The 21,272-nt window shown below is 36.5% G+C and overlaps 1 protein-coding gene across 4 annotated transcripts in view; it reads right to left on the bottom strand.

The window, feature by feature from the left end:
* Positions 1–218: 218 nt before the first annotated feature.
* Positions 219–21,272, bottom strand: part of LOC115219764 (large neutral amino acids transporter small subunit 2) — a 319,114-nt gene continuing 298,060 nt past the window's right edge. For all 4 annotated transcript variants that reach the window (XM_036505361.1, XM_029790012.2, XM_036505363.1 and 1 more), the window contains 4 exons: positions 14,994–15,090; positions 10,177–10,326; positions 5,301–5,478; positions 219–403 (listed from right to left, as the gene is read on the bottom strand). In XM_036505361.1, coding sequence (XP_036361254.1) covers positions 339–403; positions 5,301–5,478; positions 10,177–10,326; positions 14,994–15,090 — 490 coding nt within the window. In that variant the 3' untranslated portion in view covers positions 219–338. The remainder of the gene's footprint in view (positions 404–5,300; positions 5,479–10,176; positions 10,327–14,993; positions 15,091–21,272) is intronic.

Here is a 21,272-nt window from a genome sequence, read left to right as displayed (position 1 = left end):
CTTTCTCCATTTCCTTGCTCCAAACGGTTAATAAGTGCAGTTGACAACTGCAACAATTAACTAGCAATACTCTTTTCCCTGACAGTACCATACTCTTGGGGTTCCTCACTCAAGACTTTAGTAAATATAAGGCAATAAACAGTAGCACATCTCAATGCAAATATCTGGAGCTTGAACCTGACAACAAACTCAATCTGTTATTGTCTTTAGTTTATTCCTAATACATGTTTTTCTTTTCTGGTTTTAATTTTTTTTTTCCAAATTTCTTCTGTCAAAAAAGCACAAATTGCTTAGAATTTACATGGTGAGATTCGTCTTTCCTATGAAAGAATGTCTGTCTATTCAAAAGGGTCTTGTTGTGGCATAGCCAATGTACACTTCTGTATTAATATTGTAATCTTACCTGCAAATAGACAAAAAATGAAACAATTATAATTTCATAAACAAGCAAGATATCAGATATATTTATAAGAAGAAGTGAATTAGATGTTGCAATGTATATGCCTTGTCTAACAACAAATTGATAGTTTCAAAATTAAGATACAGATCTTTAAACTTCAATGTAAAGAACCCCTTCGGTCATGAATGACCATGGGATTGCATGTAGAAAGTTCCCCTCCAAGGCACAAGTCCAGGCAAAGTTGTTGATGGAAGACCAGCAATCACCCATGCATATCAGTCTCCCTTCTCCATGTAATCGATGTTATTATCCAAGGGAATGGCAAAGACCAATACAGCTTGGCACTAGTGACATTGCAACTCATTTCTTCAGATGAGTGAACTGGAGCAATGTGAAATAAAGTGTCTTGCTCAAGAACACAACACACAGGCTTGTCTAGGTATCAAACTCACTACCTCATGATTACGAGCCTGATGCTCTAACCACTGAACCTTGCACCTTCACTTGCTTAGAATAAAACTTCGCCAGCCATATTATCAATCTGACTCAAAGGATCTGTAAAGGTCATAGCAAATGTCTCTTTCTACAAAGCAGACCATTAAATCCATCCATAGATCTTCTCTACTCACTCCATAGGGTCCTATCAGAATCAGTTGTTATTAGACTTTCTGGCAGAATTCTTAAGTGTGACCAAGTGAGACTATGGATATTATACAACTATCAGCCCCCTAGGTCTCCTGCCAGTTGGCTTGGCTTCAAGAACTGATCTTGTGATTCTTTCCTGCAAATTCTAACCACATGTCTATAGTATTGCAGCTGTGAACTCTCAACACAGAAAAATAGCTACACAATCTGGAAAGACAGCCTGACCTTTGAGCTATGTACCCTGTTGAGTAACGTTACTCCAGAGATCCAGTGGAGAAACCTCATTTTGGCAGTTGTATTTGCAATCATACTCTGTCTGGCTTTAGCCAAAATCTATGACCATAGGTGAGGATAGGCACAAAAACTGAATAGAAGATAACCACAGTCTCATTATTATTCATAAGGTAGCAAACTGGTAGAAGCTTTAGCATTTTGGACAAAATGCTTAGCAGTATTTCTTCAGTCTTTACATTCTGAGTTTGAATTCAACTGAGAATGATTTTGCTTTTCATCTTTTTGAGGGTTAATAAAACAAGTAGCAGTTGAGGACTGGGGTTGATGTAATTGATAAGACCCAACCCTCAAAATTTCAGGCCTTGTGCCTTTAATAGAATGAATGGTTATCCTTTTTTACTCAAGGCACAAGGACCAAAATTTTTGGGGAGGGGGCCAGTCGATTGGATCGACCCCAAAAGGATGAAAGCAAAGTCGACCTCGGTGGAATTTTGAACCCAGAATATAAAGACAAACGAAATACCACTAAGCACCTAGAATGAATGATTATCATTACTAGTGGTGCACCTTAAGCCAAAGGTCCCTAACCTTTTTCATTTCATTTACTCACCGGGTAATATTTTCTTTAAAATATATTTACCCACTTCAGTTTTGTTTAGTAATTCAATTTAACACTTCGACCATAACAAAACAACCAAGAGGGTATTTATAATATTGATTTTAAACATTAATATATTCAATTCAAATAACAACAAAACAGCACATAACAATGTTAGTTCACTAATTTATGAACTAATGCTGATGTTAAAAATTCAGAAACAAACAGTTTTCTGAATTAGAAAGAAGAATTTCTCCAAGAAAGAAAAATTTTTTCAGAAAAAATAGGCCTATTTAAATTTTTTCCTCAACTTCAGATTTTATAAAAAATTATGATTGGAAAAGAAAATATTTATAAATCCATAACCAGCAAATTTATCTCGGTTTGGGAGGTACGTCTTGAAGTAATAAGTAGTACATAAGTTCGTGTGCGATCTCCATAAACAAGGGGAATAACCTCTACCTGCTTTAGCAATACTGATAAATGTTAGGCAATGACTAAGAGAACGATTTATCTCATTGGAAGTTCATCGTCGTTTAACGTCCGCTTTCCATGCTAGCATGGGTTGGACAAAGTTATCTCTCTATATATAAACGGCAGTTTGTCTGTCTGTGTGTCTGTCAGGTTGTACCCTCACCCTGACTACGGCTTTCAATCGATTCTGCTGAAACTTGACACACACATAGCCCAATGTCATAATTCTAAACTAACGCAGCGAAAATTTTGAAAAGTTCCCCCAGTTCTGAAAAATATCGATAAATTTGACACGGGGTTGAGAATCTAAGCTTTTTATATGCAACACATTTTCTGTTGTAGTTTTCGCAACTTGCAATCGATTTTCACCAAACTTATGGTGAAGCTTAATGTTACCCTAAGGAACTTAATTCTGATGTTAGTTTTCCATGCAATACCTTACCATCAGAAAAAATCGATAAAATCATGCCATTTTGGGAAATCGCGTTCAAATTCAAGATGACATATTTTCGACAATATCTTTCACAAATTGGCAGGAATTTTTTTTAAATTCACAGCGAGCATCATGTCTGCTCCAAGGAGCTATATGGCCCTTTTTATTCCAATAGGATACTTTATTACTGGAAAAAATCGATTAATTAAATCATATGTGGCACACATAGCAAACCGATTTGTGTATTAAACACAAACCACAGACTGTCTAGGGGACGCAACTCGACCTTTTTATCGCCCAAAGGGACAGCTAGGAACATCGTATACACAGAAGTATTCGAGTGAAGAGAAGACATTGCAACCTACACATGCGCCTTCGTTCCCGATAAGGAAAGGACTAGATTGAGATTAGTCGTTGCCTACTAGGGGCTCTTACATACCCGGGCAACGCCGGGCTATGCTGCTAGTATATGTATATAGTTGATGAAGGCATAGCAAGTTGAAACTTCAAAGTCAAATAAGCATTGAGTAATATATTAGTTTAATATAAAATTACTTTCATTACAACTTGACATAAAATCAAGCATTAATATATAATATACCGTATTTTAACGTGTATAAGGAGTCCGCGTGTATAAGGAACCCTCTGATTTTGGGGGCTTATAATTTAGAAAAAAAGTTGGATCTTTTCGGTTTGAACGGCAGTTTTTTAAAATAATTTCCACGTAACTAAACACTTTTAAACTGCATATACTGGTAGAATGTGTTTATAAAACATCTTTTTTCTCTTGGCTTTATTGAGAAAATTCTATAGTTTGTAAAATATTTGTTGTTTTTTTTCTTCAATTTCTGCAATTTCAACCAATCACTGACATCTATTAAGGTGAAAACATTCTGTGCTGTATGAATATGTCCCTCGTTTAAGAAACAGATTGGGTTTATTTACATTTGTGAAGAAAAAAAGATACCCTCCCCCCACCCCTAACCCTAACTCTAAAACAGATTGAAATGCAATAGATCGATACTAGGGTCATAATTATGGGTGACAATTTCATATGACACTGCTAGAAAAAACTGCCGTTCAAACCGAAAAGATCCAAAAAGTTTTGTAAGGGATTATAATGTATAAGAAACTCCCATGTTTTTTTTCTTAATTTTTGACAAAGAAGGATTCCATAGACACGATAAAATACAGTAATATATATAACAAAAATTTACGAAAATTATACTAAAATAGGAAATGTAACAAGAATTACGAATCTTGATCAGAAGATTCACATGAATTTACACTTGGTTCAATTCTAAGTCTCTCTCTTTCTCACATGCATTATACATATATCATCATCATCATCATCATCCTGTTAACGTATACTTTTCCATGCTTACATAGTCTATTGAAGCAAATTTTCTATGCCTGGATGTCCTTCCTTGTTTTCAACTATGGGTATATTTCCCCATGACCTGACATGTTCTCACAATATTGGAAATGAATGACACTGCTTGTATAATAGTGACACTGAAATTGGCATAAAACTTATGTTTAGTGCAGCTCCAGAAAATAGCATTATTAGGGACACCTAGAATACTTAGGAAGGTTCTTGGCATCTAAAGTTACTTGTTGTAGCCCAATGCTAGGAATTTTGCTTTTTTCCCAACAGTCTAATCTGTTGTGCATATATGAAATAATAATAATAATAATAAATGCCCTGATGCATGCAGTACCAGGCAGTGTCTTTCATGGCTTCTCATCTTAACTGATTGGAAGTGTTATCATGTACATTGTTTTTTCTTGGTATAAAAGATGAGCAACAGCAAATATTCTGCCCAATACCACAGATTTGTTGGTTAGTTGTTTGACCTCAAAAAGTTGAGCATGTCCCTTGGTGGCCGACGATATGTGCATCTCTGATCACGAGCAGGAGTAGTGGTGGGGGCATCATAGCCATGTGTTAAGAGGAATTCTTTGGGGTTTGGATAATTCACCTTTGGAAACATGAGTGTTTCATTTAACATCTTTAAACAACCCTTATTCAGGAACCTTTTGAGCAGGATGGGCTACTCCACCTGAAGAAAATTCTAACTGGGCCCCACCTTCAAGGTCATGTGCTGTTTATCTTGATATGAGATCACTATATCGTGCATATATGGTTGTGATGCATGTGTCTGGTGTACTTTTATCAGACATGTAGTTATGATGGGTATACTGGACTTTGTATATTTTACCCCTGTGTCACTTTGATGGTATGTATTGCTCTCTCACTCAATAATAATAATAATAATATAATAATAATAATAATAATAAGAAGAAGAAGAAGAAGAAGAAGAAGAAGAAGAAGAAGGAGGAGAGGAGGAGGAGGAGAAGGAGAAGAAGAAGAAGAAGAAGGAGAAGAAGAGGAGGAGGAGGAGGAGGAGAAGGAGAAGGAGAAGAAGAAGAAGAAGAAGAAGAAGAAGAAGAAGAAGAAGAAGAAGAAGCAGTAGCAGCAGCAGCAGGTCAGTTATCAGATACAGCATACTTACTCAAAGCGTTTCTGATTATTTTTGGTTTTCGTTTCCACATCACTCCAAAACAATATATAGGAATTCCAGTACAGACCACAATGATACCCACAAAACATTCACGTGGGTTTGAAGTCAGAGACATCACAGTAAGAAATATCAAAATGCAAAGATAGAAAATTGGAAAACATATATGGACCTAGAAAGAAAAAAAAAAAAGAAAACAAACAAATAATAATAATAATAATAATAATAAAAATAATAACAACAATAATAATCTTTTCTACTTTAGGCACAAGGCCTGAAATTTTGGGGGAGTGGTCCAGTTGATTAGATTGCCCCCATTATGCAACTAGTACTTAATTTATCAACCCTGAAAGGATGAAAGGTAAAGTTGACCTTGGCAGAGTTTGAACTCAGAATGTAGGGGCAGATGAAATATTGCTAAGCATTTCACCCGGCATGCTAATGATTCTGCCAGCTCACAGCCTTAACAATAACAATGATAATGATAAATGTCCTGATGCAGTACCAGACAGTGGCTCTCATGGCTTCTCATATTAACTGACTGGAAGTGTTATCATGTACATTGATTTTGTCTTGGTATAAAAGAAGATCTACAGCAAATATTCTGTTCAATACCACAGACTTGCTTGTCAGTTGTTTGACCTCAAAAAGTTGAGCATGTCCCTTAGTAGCTGACGATATGTGCATCTCTGATCATGAGCAGAAGTAGTGGGGGAGCATCATAGCCATGTGTTAAGAAGAATTCCTTGGGGTTTGGATAATTCAGTTTTGGATCCTTAAACAGCCCTTATTCAGGAACCTTGGGTTCCTCAACCTGAAGAAAATTCTAGCTGGGCCCCACCTGCAAGATCATGTGCTGTTTATCTTGATATGAGATCACCATATCATGCACATATGATTGTGATGCATGTGCCTGGTGTACCCTTATCAGATGAGTAGTCATGATGGATATACTGGGCTTTATATATTTTACCTGTTTCACTTTGATGACAAGCACTGCTCTCTCACTCAACAACAACAACAATAACAATAACAATAACAATAACAATAATAATAATAATAATAATAATAATAATAATGACGCCCACGCCGACAACAACAACAACTAACAGAGATACCCGGACTTGCTCAGGATTAAAATGGCATAGATTTTTACTGCTTTACTTGTTTCAGTTATGTGACTGCGGCCATGCTGGAGCACCACTGTTGGTCGAAGAAATCAACCACAGGAGTTATTCTTTGTAAGCCTAGTACTCATTCTGTCAGTGTCTTTTACCAAAGTGCTAAGTTACAGGAATATAAACACAACAACATAAGTTGTTAAGCAATGGTGAGGATACAAACACAAGACACACGCACACACATACACAAATATACACATATATACGACAGTCTTCTTTCAGTTTCCGAGTACGAAATCCACCCACAAGGTTTTGGTCAGCCTAAGGCTATAATAAGCATATATATGCTTTCAGTGTGAACAGCTTTATTATATGGTGCTGTATTTTACAATCCTGTAAATAATAATAATGTTATTTTTATATAAGCTTAAAGCTTATGCCATTCACTGTGCAATGACTAATGAAAATAGTCTATAATGGGGCATATAAGCCCTCAACAGGAAAAAGAAGGCTTTCCCATCCGCATGGGACATGAACCCACATCGCTTTGTTAACATGACTAAGTGTGTTACCTTTACACGCAGATGGAAAAGCCTTCTTTTTTCTGTTGAGGGCTTATATGCCCCGTTATTAGACTATTTTCCTTAGTCATTGCACAGTGATCGCCATAATTATTATTTACAGGATTGTAAAATACAGCATCATATAACAAAACCATTTGCACTGAAAGCATATATCTATATATATATCTCACTATATATTCACTATATATATATATATAGATAGATAGATATATTACAGAGATGTACTTGCATAGCAAGTGACCTGATCTGAGTTCATGTGCTGGAATGAAAACAATTGCAAGATGGAAGGTATTTATAAGCCATTTAAGGAACACACAAAATCTGTTAGATTCACTTCAACATTTAAATTTAATTTGTCAAAATATTTTCGTCGCTTTGAGACCACGACCTGTTCACTGACAAAACTCCGTGTTGCACGGAACTTTGTCAGTTCGGCAAAAGTAACTCATAGAATAAGTAGTAGGCTTATAAAGAATAAGTCCTGGGGTCAATTTCTACAACTAAAAAAACCCTTTAAGGTGGTGCTCCAGCATGGCTGTAGTCAAATGACTGAAACATGCAAAAGAATAAAAGACCAAGGAGCTTGCATCATAGAACTGGGGATGGCCTCAGACAAGTCAGGGTGAATATTTTTAACCATAGCCTCCATGTACGCCACATTACCCTGTCGAATGTGATGCTTATTTATTAGCATTGATATGAATTAGTTATGCATTACCTTGCAGCTTTGCAATTTCAATGATGTGATTGTTTATTTTCAGAATGAAGTTTAACCCTTTAGTGTTCGCATTATTCTACCAAAATTAATGCTTCTTCATCTACATTGTTTTGAACTAATCATGCATTATCTTGTAGCTATGAGATTTTGATGAGGTAGCTGTTAATTTTTAAAACGATATTGTAGGGTTGGTGTGAGAGACCAGATCTAGCCAGTTTGAACATAAAACAGGCAGAATACTTTTGGCCGGATATGGCCGGTTTAAATATTAAAGGGTTAAAACAGGTGTGAAAAGTCAGTTCTGGCCAGTTTGAAGCTAAAACAGGGAGATTATTTAGATCATTTTGGCTGGATATACCCAGATTAAATGTCAAAGTGTTAAAGGTGTTCTAGTTGTGTCCAAACAGCTTTTTTTTAGCCTAGTGCTAACCTGTCTAGAACTACATCATTCAATGTCTCTTTCTTATCTTAAGATAGTATGGTGTAATTTCGAAGAGATTTCACTGCTATTACTAGCAGATTGAGCAACCATTTAGAGGCTCTCTTACTATTTTGATAATCTTTATCATTGTAATACTGGTGCTGTGGCAAAAACAAGAGATTGCTTCACAGCTGTATACAGTTATGTCCCTTTATATTCTAAATTTGGCTATTGTTAGGATTGATAAATAAGAGATAGCTGAGAACTACTTTATTTCTGTGCTCTGTTAGAAATCATTATTATCATTATTCATCATGATCATGATCATAACCATCATTGTTGTTATTGTCTTAATGTCCACTTTTCGATGCTCACATAGGACAGTTGGAGTTGGTTGAGGCAGATTTCTACAGTAAGATGTCCTTCTTGATGCCAACCCTCATCTGTCTCCAGCCAAGGTAAGATTTCCTCATGGCTAGATATAGTTTTATGAAAGACTAGCAGTATTGCCCAGCGTTGCTCGGGTTTGTTTTGACCCTTTAGAATTGGAATATATGATAAGTAAAAAATTTTGCATTATGTAGCTTGTTATTCTCTTTAAGTGAACATTTTTCTGGTTGAAATACACTGAAAAATGGCGACACAGCAGTAAAAAAATAGGGATTTTCATAGGAAAAAAGCACCTTTTTGATGTAAATAATTTTTGGTGTTAACATGGTCCGATTTGAATTTTTTCTTCTACGGAAGGAAGAGCAAGCCTTCTTCCATCATACTCTCAATTTTGGTCAACTTGCGCTGCAGGGTCTCGGAGGAGATAGTGTTAGTTGAAGGCTACCAAACCTGCCATACACAGACAACTTCAGCTTTATATATACAGAGATTGGAAATGAAGGTGTGACAGTGACAATCCTTTTACGACTACCAAGCAATGTCAATACAAGGAGACACAAACATATACATATGTATGTGGTGATCGTCTACTCCTTATGCAAAGTTTGACCACCTCCTGTATCTACACCTTAGAACCATCATGGCTTTTCAAACAAGACAATGTTTTGAAAAGACACCCACATAGATTGCATATCTGATTTGGACCACCAAGAGCTGCAGATAAATTCTGATCTTTGTGGAACTTAAAATATCTTTTGAGGCCCCCATTAGGTTTGCAAACCTTCTAGTATACATTGCATTGCAAGGTGTGCACAGACATATAGGCATACATACATAAATACATACATACATACAGACAGACAGGTACATAGACAGACGGAGAGACAGATATAGATGTAGATATATATAAGAAGGGCTTCTTTTAGTTTCTGTCTACCAAACTCACTCATTAGGCTTCAGTCAGCTTAGGGCAATAAGACACTTGCTCAGGGTTCCACAGTGGGACTGAACCCAGAACCATGTGGTTGAAAAGCAATCTTTTTATCACACAGTCTTGCCTGCATGTTATACACCATCAAATATGGTAACATTAGAACAAAATGTATGTATGTTTTTTTTTTTAACCTTAAACCCTTCTCACTCCATATTGAATTCACTTGTTTTTACTTGTTAAAATGATATTTAGGTAGACTATTCAAGGATCTATTAATCTAGAAATGTCATTAAAATAGTTATTGTGAGAGAAGAGAGAAAACAGTAAAAAAGTAAAACAGTCGGAAGAACATCAGAAAAAATGCCTTGTAACATTTTTTTCCAGCTCTTAATATGCAGATTTCAATTGCCAACACATTCAATTTTACTTTTCATCCCAATTGGGGTTGATAAAATAAGTATCACGGGTAATATAAAACATACATTTTGTTCTAATCTTAGCATATTCGATGGTGTATAATGCACTGGCAAGACTGTGTGGTAAAAAGTTTGTTTTCCAACCAAATGGTTCTGGGTTCAGTCCCACTGTATGGCAGCTGTGGTCAGATTGTATGAACAAATCTTCTCCTCTCAAAACTGCAGGTCTTTTGTCTGAAATAGAAAATGCAATTACAGAAGAGAAAATAGACTCTGTTGCACTTACTTTAATAGGTCTTTTCATATTTGGCCTAGTTTTTCGTAGATATAGAAGACCAGAAATCGTTATTCCAAAGAAGATTGCTTCTACAAATGCCATGTAATTGATTAGTTTGTAGATATTACCTATGCAGAGATATGTAATCGCCATCAAACCCTAAAAAAAAAACATGAAAATGTAAAATTAAAATATGAAAAATAATAATAGAAGAAATAAAAAAAATTTGGTTTCATTTTACATAAGGAGTAAACAGTCTGAATTGCAATCATCATCATCATCATCATCATCACTCTCATCATCAGTCACCATCACCATCATTCTCTTCATCATCACCATTACCATCATTGTCATCATTGTCATTACCGTCATCATCGTTGTCACCATCATCATCATTGTCATCATCACCACCACTATCATCATTATCATCATCATCATCATTTTACACCTGCTTTCCATCTGGCATGAGCAGGCTGGGCTACCATGACCTGACTCCATTACATATTCAGTGAGTACAGCTCACCCACAAGGATTGGAGGACCGCATCTTATTTGAGCGGTTCATTTTAGGCTCAGCTACTATGGCTGGATGACCTTCCTGACATCAACCACTACAGCATCGGCATCATTTAACATTCACTTTTCCATGCTTGCATGGGTCAGACAGAACTCATTGAAACAGACTGCCTCTGGTCAGATGCTCTTCCTGTCTCTAATCCTCACCTGTTTCCAAGCAAGGTAACATTTTCCCATGGTCAGATATGTTTTTCACAGACAACTAGAAACAAACAAACAACCATCATGTGATGTCTAGGCAAGGGTACACACAAATACGTGTGTGTGTATGAGTGTGTACATGACAGGATTCTTTCAGTTTCCATTGACTAAATCCACTCACAAGGCCTTGACTGACCTGGGGTTATAGTAGAAGGCACTTGTTCAAGATACCATGCAGTAAAACTAAACTCAAGACCACTTTACTGAGAAACAAACTTCTTACTCACACAGCCATACCAGTGCCTTACATGTATTTTTCTCTCTTAAATGTTTAGGAAGACCATTGTTGTTGTCGTCGTCGTCATCATCATCATCATTCTATGTCTACTTTGAACTGCATGGTTGGATGGGCAGTCAAGATTTGAGTCAATCTTTAAATAAGAGTTATGGCCTTCCTACATGGCTCATGGAAAGCACACCTTGTTCATGTTTCATTTTTGACAAGGTTTCTACAACTGTATTCCTTTCCTATCACCAACCACTTTATAGGGTGTGCTGGGTACATTTTACCATGGCACCAGCACTAGAGAGGTTGTCATATCCTCAACTCTACCTTTGCCCAACCTTGCCTCTACTTGTTTGCCAACCTACAGAACATACTGACTACATTTTATCATGGAACCAGAACAAGTGAGGATAACTTTTAACTCAGAAGACTGAAGAATCCTCATTACTACATGATGTATTTGTAAGCTCAAGGTAGAGAGAGAGAAAGAAAGTTTTACACTTCAAATGATGCCACCTCACTGGCCAACATTCCCTCCTGTTCAGAACACTATTCTATCTTTGGGTTACCCATTTACAGCTGAGTGGACTGGAGCAATGTGAAATGAAGAGTTTTGCTCAAGAGCACAACACCCTACCCAACCCAGGAATTGCATCCACAATCAAGCAATTGAGTACAACACCATAACCACTACGCTACACCTAGTGGTTAGGGTGTTGTATATCTGTGTGTGTGTATGTGCATGAGTGTATATGTGTGAGGGTGTATACACACACACACACACACACATATGCATTTATTTTATTTATGCGCCCTTTTCAAGCCTAGCCAGGCCCATGGGCCCAGTTTCTGTGGTGTATGTGTTCCCCTCAGCTGGACGGGATGCCAGTCCATCGCAGCGTTACTCAAGAAACAGGAAGAGAGAGTGAGAGAAAGTTGGGGCGAAAGAGTACAACAGGGGTCACCACCACCCCCTTCCGGAGCCTCGTGGAGCTTTAGGTGTTTTCACTCAATAAACACACACAACGCCCGGTTTGGGAATCGAAACCACGATCCTCTAACTGTGAGACCGCTGCCCTAACCACTGGGCCATTGCGCCTCTACATATATATGCATACTATCATTTAACCATAGAAGCTTTCTAGCACAGTCACAATATATTTTACACTTTCACTGTAACTCATTCAACAACTGAATTATTCAGCCACTAACAACCTAACTCCTGTCTTTGTTCCTTTCTGTCTACTAATGCCCTTGACCCCAGCATATCTTCATTGCTCATTCAGTTACATCACTTATCACCTAACCACTGCATGCCTTACTTAACCACGATACGTTTATTGAACTCTAATGCCTTTCTCGTAACAATTCTATCTCCTATTTATTAAATGTTTAAGTAGTTACTTCTCATTCAAGCCACTGAGCCTACTTTGCACTCTATTGATAAAATCATTCGTAATACTTACAGGCATACACACACACACACACACACATACACACATATGTTCTTTTTATTCTTTTATGTGTTTCAGCCATTCCACTGAGGCTGTAAATAAACACAGACACAAAGACACACACAGATATAAACACATCTACTTTCAGTCACTTCAGCATTGTAACTACAGGAGTGCTGTTTGCAATTTCTTTTCCCTTCTTTGGACTTTTCCGTTTCTCTATTCCGACAAAGAGCTATGCTCAAAACGTCAAACTCTCTCTTTTCACTGAGAGAAAGGTATATATATCTTTCTCTTCCTCTTTCTAGTACCATTCCTTTGTCTTAAACTTAATGTAACTCAATCCATCCCTGTTCATCTATTCACATCCCCTACAAAAATTTTTTAAAATTTTTTCTCCTTTTTTTTCTTTTTTCTTATAGAAAGTTGATAGTAATTGGAAATTGTAGCAATATTTCATTCCTTAACCAGACGGGTATATAACAACATGACAGCCTAAACTCAGGATCTTTAGCAGGACAACTTTATGTATGGATGTACCTGATGAGACCCAGACTGCAAAATGGATGCAATACAACATGTTGAACGGAGTCCCTCCCACCCATAAGGGACAGTAGCAGGATGTATCAAAACAACTGTTGTACAAAATAACGACTAATACCAAATCCATCTTCTGGTTACTTCAATTAATCTTCAATTATCATTATTTATATATATGGCGGTGCCCCAGCATGGCCACAGCTCATGAGCTGAAACTAGAATCAATTAATCAATCAATCATATAGCAGGTTTCTTTCAGTTTCCATCTACCAAATCCACTCACAAGGCTTTTGGTCAGCCCAAGGCTATATAGTAGAAGACATTTGCCCAGGGTGCATACAGTGGGACTGAACCCAGAATCATATAGTGGGGAAGAAAGGTAGAAACTCCATAAGATATACCCAGTATAAACCATGGACATATAAGAGGTGCAGCAATATCAAAGGAAGGCTAACTGGGAAGATAGCTTTTGTGTGTGGCAGATGCACAGGGGCAATAAACACTGAAAATGTGCAGAAAATAGCTTCCATCAAATGCCAGGGGAAAAAACTAGAAGTGGCTGATAGCTTCCATTACCTAGGTGACCAAGTCAATAGCAGGGATGGATGCTCCGAGAGCACAGCTGCAAGAATAAGAATAACCTGGGCAAAGTTCAGAGAGCTCCTACCTCTCCTAGCAACAAAAGGCCTCTCACTCAGACTGAAATGTAGACTGTATGACAAATGTGTGCAAACAGCCATGCTACACAGCAGTGAAACATGGGCTGTGATTACTGAGGATATGCGTAAGCTTGCAAGAAATGAAGCTAATATGCTCCGCTGGATGTGTAATGTCAGTGTACATACATGACAGAGTGTAAGTACCCTGAACGAAAAGCTGGACATGAGAATCATCAGATGTGGTGTGCAAGAGAGATGACTGTGCTGGTATGGTCATGTATTGCATATGGATGAGGACAGCTGTGTGAAAAAGTGTTACACCCTAACAGTGGAGGGAACCTGTGGGAGAATTAGACCTGGGATGAGGTGGTGAAGTACAACCTTCGAACATTGGGCCGCAATAATAAGCGCCCGAGACTGTTGGTGATATGCTATGCTTGAGTAGACCCAGGAAGCCAAATGAGACCATAGCTGTGGCCTATGCCAGTGTTGCATAACCATCCCATTGAACATAAAACTGGTAGAATATCTGTGCTGGATATGGCTAGTTTAAATGTTAAAGGCTTAATCATATATACAGGAAGGCATTGGTACATTGATCCCAGTGCTCAACTGGTACTTATTTTATCAACCCCAAAAGGATGAAAGGTAAAGTCGACCACGGCGGAATTTGAATGGAGAATGTGAAGACAGACAAAATGTCACTAAGTATTTGGCCCGGTTTGCTAACAAGTCTGCCAACTCACCACCCAGCAACAAATAAAATAATGATAAAAAACGTGCATGTTGAGTCAGGGAGGCTGGTAGATGAGGTTGTAAGTCAAGTACTGGAAATGGACACCACAAGTCATTTCAGACATCTTGGGTCAGGGTATGCCAGGGTTAAAAAAAAATGGAAAAGCTTCCTTTTTATTTTTTCCTTCTTTCAAGAAATTCTATTTATGAAACTAGAGGCAGCCAACCTATTTAAGAGGTTGAAAATTGTGTCAAGGATTTTAAATACTAACAGCTTTCCGTGCCAGTTCCCAAGAATATTTCTAAAAATGCTTAAACATGGTATAGAGAGACCTGTAACATGGTAAATGAGTTTCTACTTTGAAGAATACTGTGTATAGTAAGAAAATATATATATATATATATATATATATAAAGATGGACAGAAAATACTTACACCAAACATTAGTGCAGGCATTGGTGTGAAATATTTGATATTAATCATTGCTAGAAATTCTGGAAAATGTTTAGCACGGGCTCCAACAAAACAAAGCCTGAAAAGAAAAAAAAAAATTTTTAATTTAAAAAATAAAAATTATTGAAACACAAGAAAGTCTACAAAAACAGTAATTATATTAATGTTTTGATGACTGTCAGCAATTATATACTTATACTGTTATGTAATCGTATGTTAGTTGTGACTAATATTGATAGGAATGAGTGTGTGGTTAGGAAGTTTGCTTCCAAACCCTACGGTTTCAGGTTGACTCCCACTGTGTTGCACCTTGGACAAGTGTCTTCTACCTATAACTCTGAGCTGACCAATGCCTTGTGAGTAGATTTAGTGGAAACTGAAAGAAGTCAGTCGAGTTTATATTATATATATATATACTAGCAGTATAACCCGGCTTTGCCCGGGATTAAGTTAGGATTATTAAGCTAATCAGGTTCTTTATTTTAAACCAAACTAAGTAACATCGACGTCTATTTTTGGTGAAATCCATTGAAATTGGTTTATATAAATATATATATGGGCAACACACACACACACACACATACATACATATACCTATTGCATGCATGTCTTTTGTACGCATACATGTTTGTGTGTGTGTGTGTGTATGTGTGTTGCCCGTATATCAACAAAGCACTTTTTCCTCGATGGGGAAAAAAAACAAAAGTCTTAACAAAAACTTACTCATTGCTAGAAGGGGACTTTGGTTGAAAATTTATTTTTACAGCTAGGGTCATGACGAACGTCCTCCTAAAATTGGAGTGACATGCATGCTAATTTGTGAATGTGCATAAATTACATTCACGTACACACACACACACACACACACATCCTGCCTTTTATATATACAGATATATAGAAAGTTGTATTTATTATATATATATATATATATGGAAAGTTGTATTTTTGCCTGTTTACAACCTGTGCTACAGGAGATATAAGATGGTTTTTAGTGCTATTTGGCATCTATCTCTAGCCTGTGGAGAGGTTCTTCCAATTCTTTTGATATAATTATGTCTATATCTAAATACCCAGGCCTATACCCCCAGATGGTATTTGTTGAACAAATTTTCTGTAGCTGAATGCCCTTGCATTTGTCAACCCTCACCTGTTTCCAAGCAAGGAAATATTCTCTAAAGCCAGGCATGCTTTTCACAGAACACTGGAAACTAAGGTGCAATGCAGTAGGACCTGAACACAAGACCACATTATGGGAGAGCAAACTTCTGAACCACACCTGCAACTCATATGTATAAAAATTAATGTATATCTTCTTTCAATTAGTTTCACTCTGTATCAACAAATAAAAACACACCAAACTGAAAGCCTGATGTTGTAGGTGTGTGTCCTGAAACAAGTCCTGATGAAATTATGAAAGTAAGTTAGGTATCCCACCTGCATTTATCACCTTGCTCTTGAGAAGGAACACCTAAATTACTTTAGCAATTTCACTGGGATTTGCCACAAGACTGAAAGCCTGTTATGTTTAAACAACAAAAACAGTGCCTGTGAAACTCCACCCTCTATTTTTTTTTTTTTAGTTCTGCATACAAAATACAAAAACAATGGGATCTCACATATATATATATTGAAAAGTTCAAAAATTTTGTTTACAAAGAGTATCCAAGCAATTCATACACGGAAACTCCTTCTAGAAGAGAAATAATTCTAATGCAATTGACAAAATTTTTTTGAAAATATAGAATCAGAGAGTAAACTTGGTTTTCCAGGACAAGGCTCGTCTTCTAGGCTGTAGTTTCCAGCTCAGAATTTCTGGGACCACCTTTGACACTGGCTTACACATATTGTCTGATCCTCATATACTGCATTAATATTACTTGCACTTTCTGTTGCATTTTTGCCTTTATTGAACTCATAAAGCAAAATATGCTGAATATGCTCCTTTGCCACTTCTATTAAAGCTTTGAAAAAAATAACTGTTAAAATCGAGCTGCACTCTTCAGAACTTACACTAAGAATAAGTACAAGGTGAAATTACTAGCTGCTTTTATAGCAAGTTGATGCAGGTAGTTTATCCTGTTTTTCTCCCAACTTTTAGTTCATGCAATTGAAAAAAACTGCATTATTTATGGGATGACCCAATATATCTATATATCAATATATCTATATATCTATATATCTATATTGGGTCATGACCCAATATATCAATATAACTCAAAATCTAAAAATTTATTCTTTCTGTATGGCCCAGGACTATATGATCCATGGCCTAGAACTAGAGTGCAGCCTTGTGGTTAGGGACCCCTGTCCTGGCTGACATCCAGGAAAGTACCATCAATTAGATAGTATAAAGTCACTCACAAATATGTTCCAACCTCTTACCCACAGGCATGCTGTTTCTCTTCACTACTATAATGGCCTCTGCTCCATGGAATTGGTTGGGCTCATACCATCTCTACTCAAGCATTTCCAATCCACTCCCCCTACACATACACACACACAAACACCCAGAAGGCGTTATGCCTGGTTCTTCTTTTCCATAAAGTTGGATCCCCCTGGAACCATCTCTCTGTTCATGTCCTTTCTGCAAGAGTTGACTTATAAATAAAAGTTCAACCGGAACATCAATAGCATCAACCTCACTGCTCTCAAATGACCTACAAATGCCATGGGCATTGTCCCTTCCTCCAGTTCCAACAAGTAAAAAGAAAAAAAAAAACAAAAGCAAAAATCAATCAGGTGTTCTAATAACTGCCAAATTGCTGTGTAATTGATGGTTATATGTAAGAGATAAAGAATAAGTAACTTGATAACAGATAACTCCAAGACTATAAAGCAATTATTTAGTCAATGCCATAACGATTTACTGGGTATTTCTGTATCAAAAAAGGACAGTATTTTATATTGATGACATAATAATAGAATGATATATATCAAATAAGACAAGATTATTTCATAATATAAAATTACATTTCTCAGTATAATATTTCATACAGAACAGAATAATACAATTAATCATTTGGATATGTAGATTAGTAGTGCTTCTGAAGGACAAGATGGAATAAGAATGTCATCATTTAAAATACTGTAAGAAATATATGATAGACAACTCAATAGACAAAGATAAATATGTATATTCTAGAAGAGATTAATTCTTCCCTTTCTTTGTAGTACAAAAGTAGTGAGGTGATATATAAACTTGGTCGTTTTATACGCTTTAGTGAAAACATGAAATATGAATAATACATATATTTAAATCTACAAGGGGGGGAGTAAAAAATTCCTGGCTTTAAGGGTATTGCAAAAGGCTTGGTTGGAGGCCCAAACATTTGAGTTCTTTTACGAAGAATACAAAAACTGAAGGACCACTGCAATAAGTGTGTGAATTTGAGAGAGGAATATGTTGAATGAATCATAATTAACTGATCCTCTTGTAGTCTCTTTTACCCAAAGCCAGGAACTTTTCAGCACCCCCTCACATCAGATATATATCAAAATAAATTATAATATACATGAAACAGTTTCACATATATTGTGAATTGTATATATGAAATATAAATACATGTTATATTTCACATATAATTAACTTTTATGTTGCTTACAACACTGGGAAACATTTTATTAATACCATACAATCACTATTCAATCTCCTTTCATCTTCCTTATATATATATATATATATATATATATATATATCTCCAAGGCAAGATTGAAATTATAATCAAATGCAATTTATTTGCTGGTATGGCCATCAAATGCTTTACAGTGCAGGAGGAAAAAGAAAATGATGTTATCTATTTGATTATAAAATCCTCCTCTGTTTTTTAAACAAATATTAAATTCAAATAAATTCATGCTATGCATTTGCTCTTGTAGGATCATTTTGTCAGACAGAAAGGAATAAAAATATCAGACAAGACAATATAAGACCAAAGCAATATAACAATCAAAATATTAAAGCAAAACTAGTATGAAATAACTAATAACACAAGGCAGTACTAGAGTATTAAAAATGAAGCAAAAAACAATATTTTGAGAAAGTTTATCCTTTAGAAAATAATTAATAATGACAGAAGCATTATTAATACCAAATGGTAATCTTGATCTTCAACTTAACATGGACATTGTGTTAGAAGCCCACAGGCTATTTGCAATACCAGTGCCTGAATAGACACTGATATTCTATATTATATATCATTGACAGGAGATTTGGCTGTTATAGTACTGCTGAACATCTGTCACTGATGAACCCACAGCAGGGTGAAATCATGTGATCTGGTAGTTCTGGTAGCCATAGCAGATGATTCTTGTCTGTCATCGATATAATTACAAGTGCTTTTATGCACCACAAGTCCTTATGAGAGATTCTCTCAAGGTAAAAAAACAAAGAACTAATAAGTTCTAACAAAATCCCTATGTCAAGTTGGAGATCAAGATTACTTTTTACTCTTTAAAGTCTCAAACTGTATCAGGCCTCAAACTGTATCATGTCTTTTATACAACCTGCTAATTGTTTCATCTTCCAAATAGCACCCAGTCCTTTTTGAGCCTTTACTAAGAGGATCTCTACCAACTTTTCACAATCTTCCTCATGTTTATCCACCATGACCATCTAGTCATAAGGACAAGAAAATCCTCACTGCTCTAATGAGGTCCATCTTGTCTGGTGACTGATGATCTGTGCAGTGTCTTTATTTTGAGTGAAGAAGAATTGTGCACCATCAACCTCACTCTCTCATCTGTGACCAACTTTAACCCTTTAGCATTTAAACCAGCCACATCTGGATAAAATGTTCTGTTTTACGCTCAAACTGGCCAGAGCTGGCTTCTCACACCTACCCTATAATGCCATTGTAAAAATAATCAGCTGCATCATCAAAATCTCAAAGCTATGAGTCAATATATAATAAATTCAAGCAATATGAATAAATAAGTATTACGTTTGACAGCGTAGACTAAATGCTAAAGAGTTAATAGAGTGGCAAAACCAGATCAAAACAAATGAGGATGGAGACAGATGCAGTGGAAGACCAAGATGTCTTACTAGTTTCATCTTGCTCTCTGCAATCCAAAATGCATTGTTGCAGATGCCTTCCTCTCTGTTGAACCATGAAGGTTTCTTCCGTAAAGTCAACTGGATTCAATCTTCATATGCGTTGGTAAGCAAGCCCTAATATACTAGTTAACCCATAGCAGGGATCCTGACAGGTACTACAACTCTGGGTCTGAGTAGACTTGGGAACAATAGTGGCTAAGAGGTGCTCCCACACTCCCCCTACACATCATTCCTAAACAATAATGTCCCCCTAAGTAGTACACCTGCAGAGAAATCCCTATGGTCTCTCCTGGTGATTTCACATACATAACTAAGCTTACACTCCAAAAACTAGCCTTTCTCTTCAGAGCCAGAAAATACTTCAGCTTGGATCATGTGTTAACTCTTTACAAAGCTCAAGTAACACCAATAATGGGACACTGCTCCCGTATCTGAGACAACACAGCTGTTACACACCTGAAGACTATCCAAATTATTAGCAAAGATTCATTGATGCACTCCAATCTCTGGTATACTTGTGCTGTCTCTTCTCTTTATGTTTTTATCACTACTATAATGACCTCTGCTTCACTGAATTTGTTGCATCCCACCTCAACTAAGGACCACCAAACTTTAACTGACAGATGTTCAAACTTAACCCTTTGGTTAACAAACATTAATATATATTACTCTCTCTGTCTGTCTGTCTGTCTGTCTGTCTGTCTGTGTGTGTGTGTGTGTTTTTCATAGAGGGTAAAGACCCTCTTCAGTCATGAATGACCATGGGTTTGCACCTAGAAAGTTCCCTCTGAGGCACAAGTCCAGGCAGGGTTATATGTGGAAGACCAGCAGTTGCTCATACATACCAGTTTATAAAGACTGTCAACTTCTGCTATACTTGTACTATCTCCTCTCTTTGCCTTACTATAAATGACTTCTGCTATATTGAGTTAGATAGTTGCATATCACCTCAACTAAAGACTACCACACTTTGATTTACAGATGTTTCCATATTTCTGTCGAAACACACTGCTATTGTTTTAATTAATTTTTAAGATAATAAAGAATTTAGTAAAAAAAAACCTGCCATTACTAAGCTGATGTTTGGAACATAAATTAACATCAAACTTTTATAAGTTTTATTTTAAATCACTTTAAAACTGAAAGCGTGTATCATAGAATCAGGGTTAGTCTCAGGTGGGTTAGTATCAAAAGGTTAAAACTAA

This window comes from Octopus sinensis, linkage group LG1 (genome assembly GCF_006345805.1).
Source record: "Octopus sinensis linkage group LG1, ASM634580v1, whole genome shotgun sequence".
In the NCBI taxonomy this organism is placed as follows: Eukaryota; Metazoa; Mollusca; class Cephalopoda; order Octopoda; family Octopodidae; genus Octopus; species Octopus sinensis.
The sequence above is the reverse complement of the archived record's forward strand: the minus strand, read 5'-3'. Positions and strand labels throughout refer to the sequence as shown.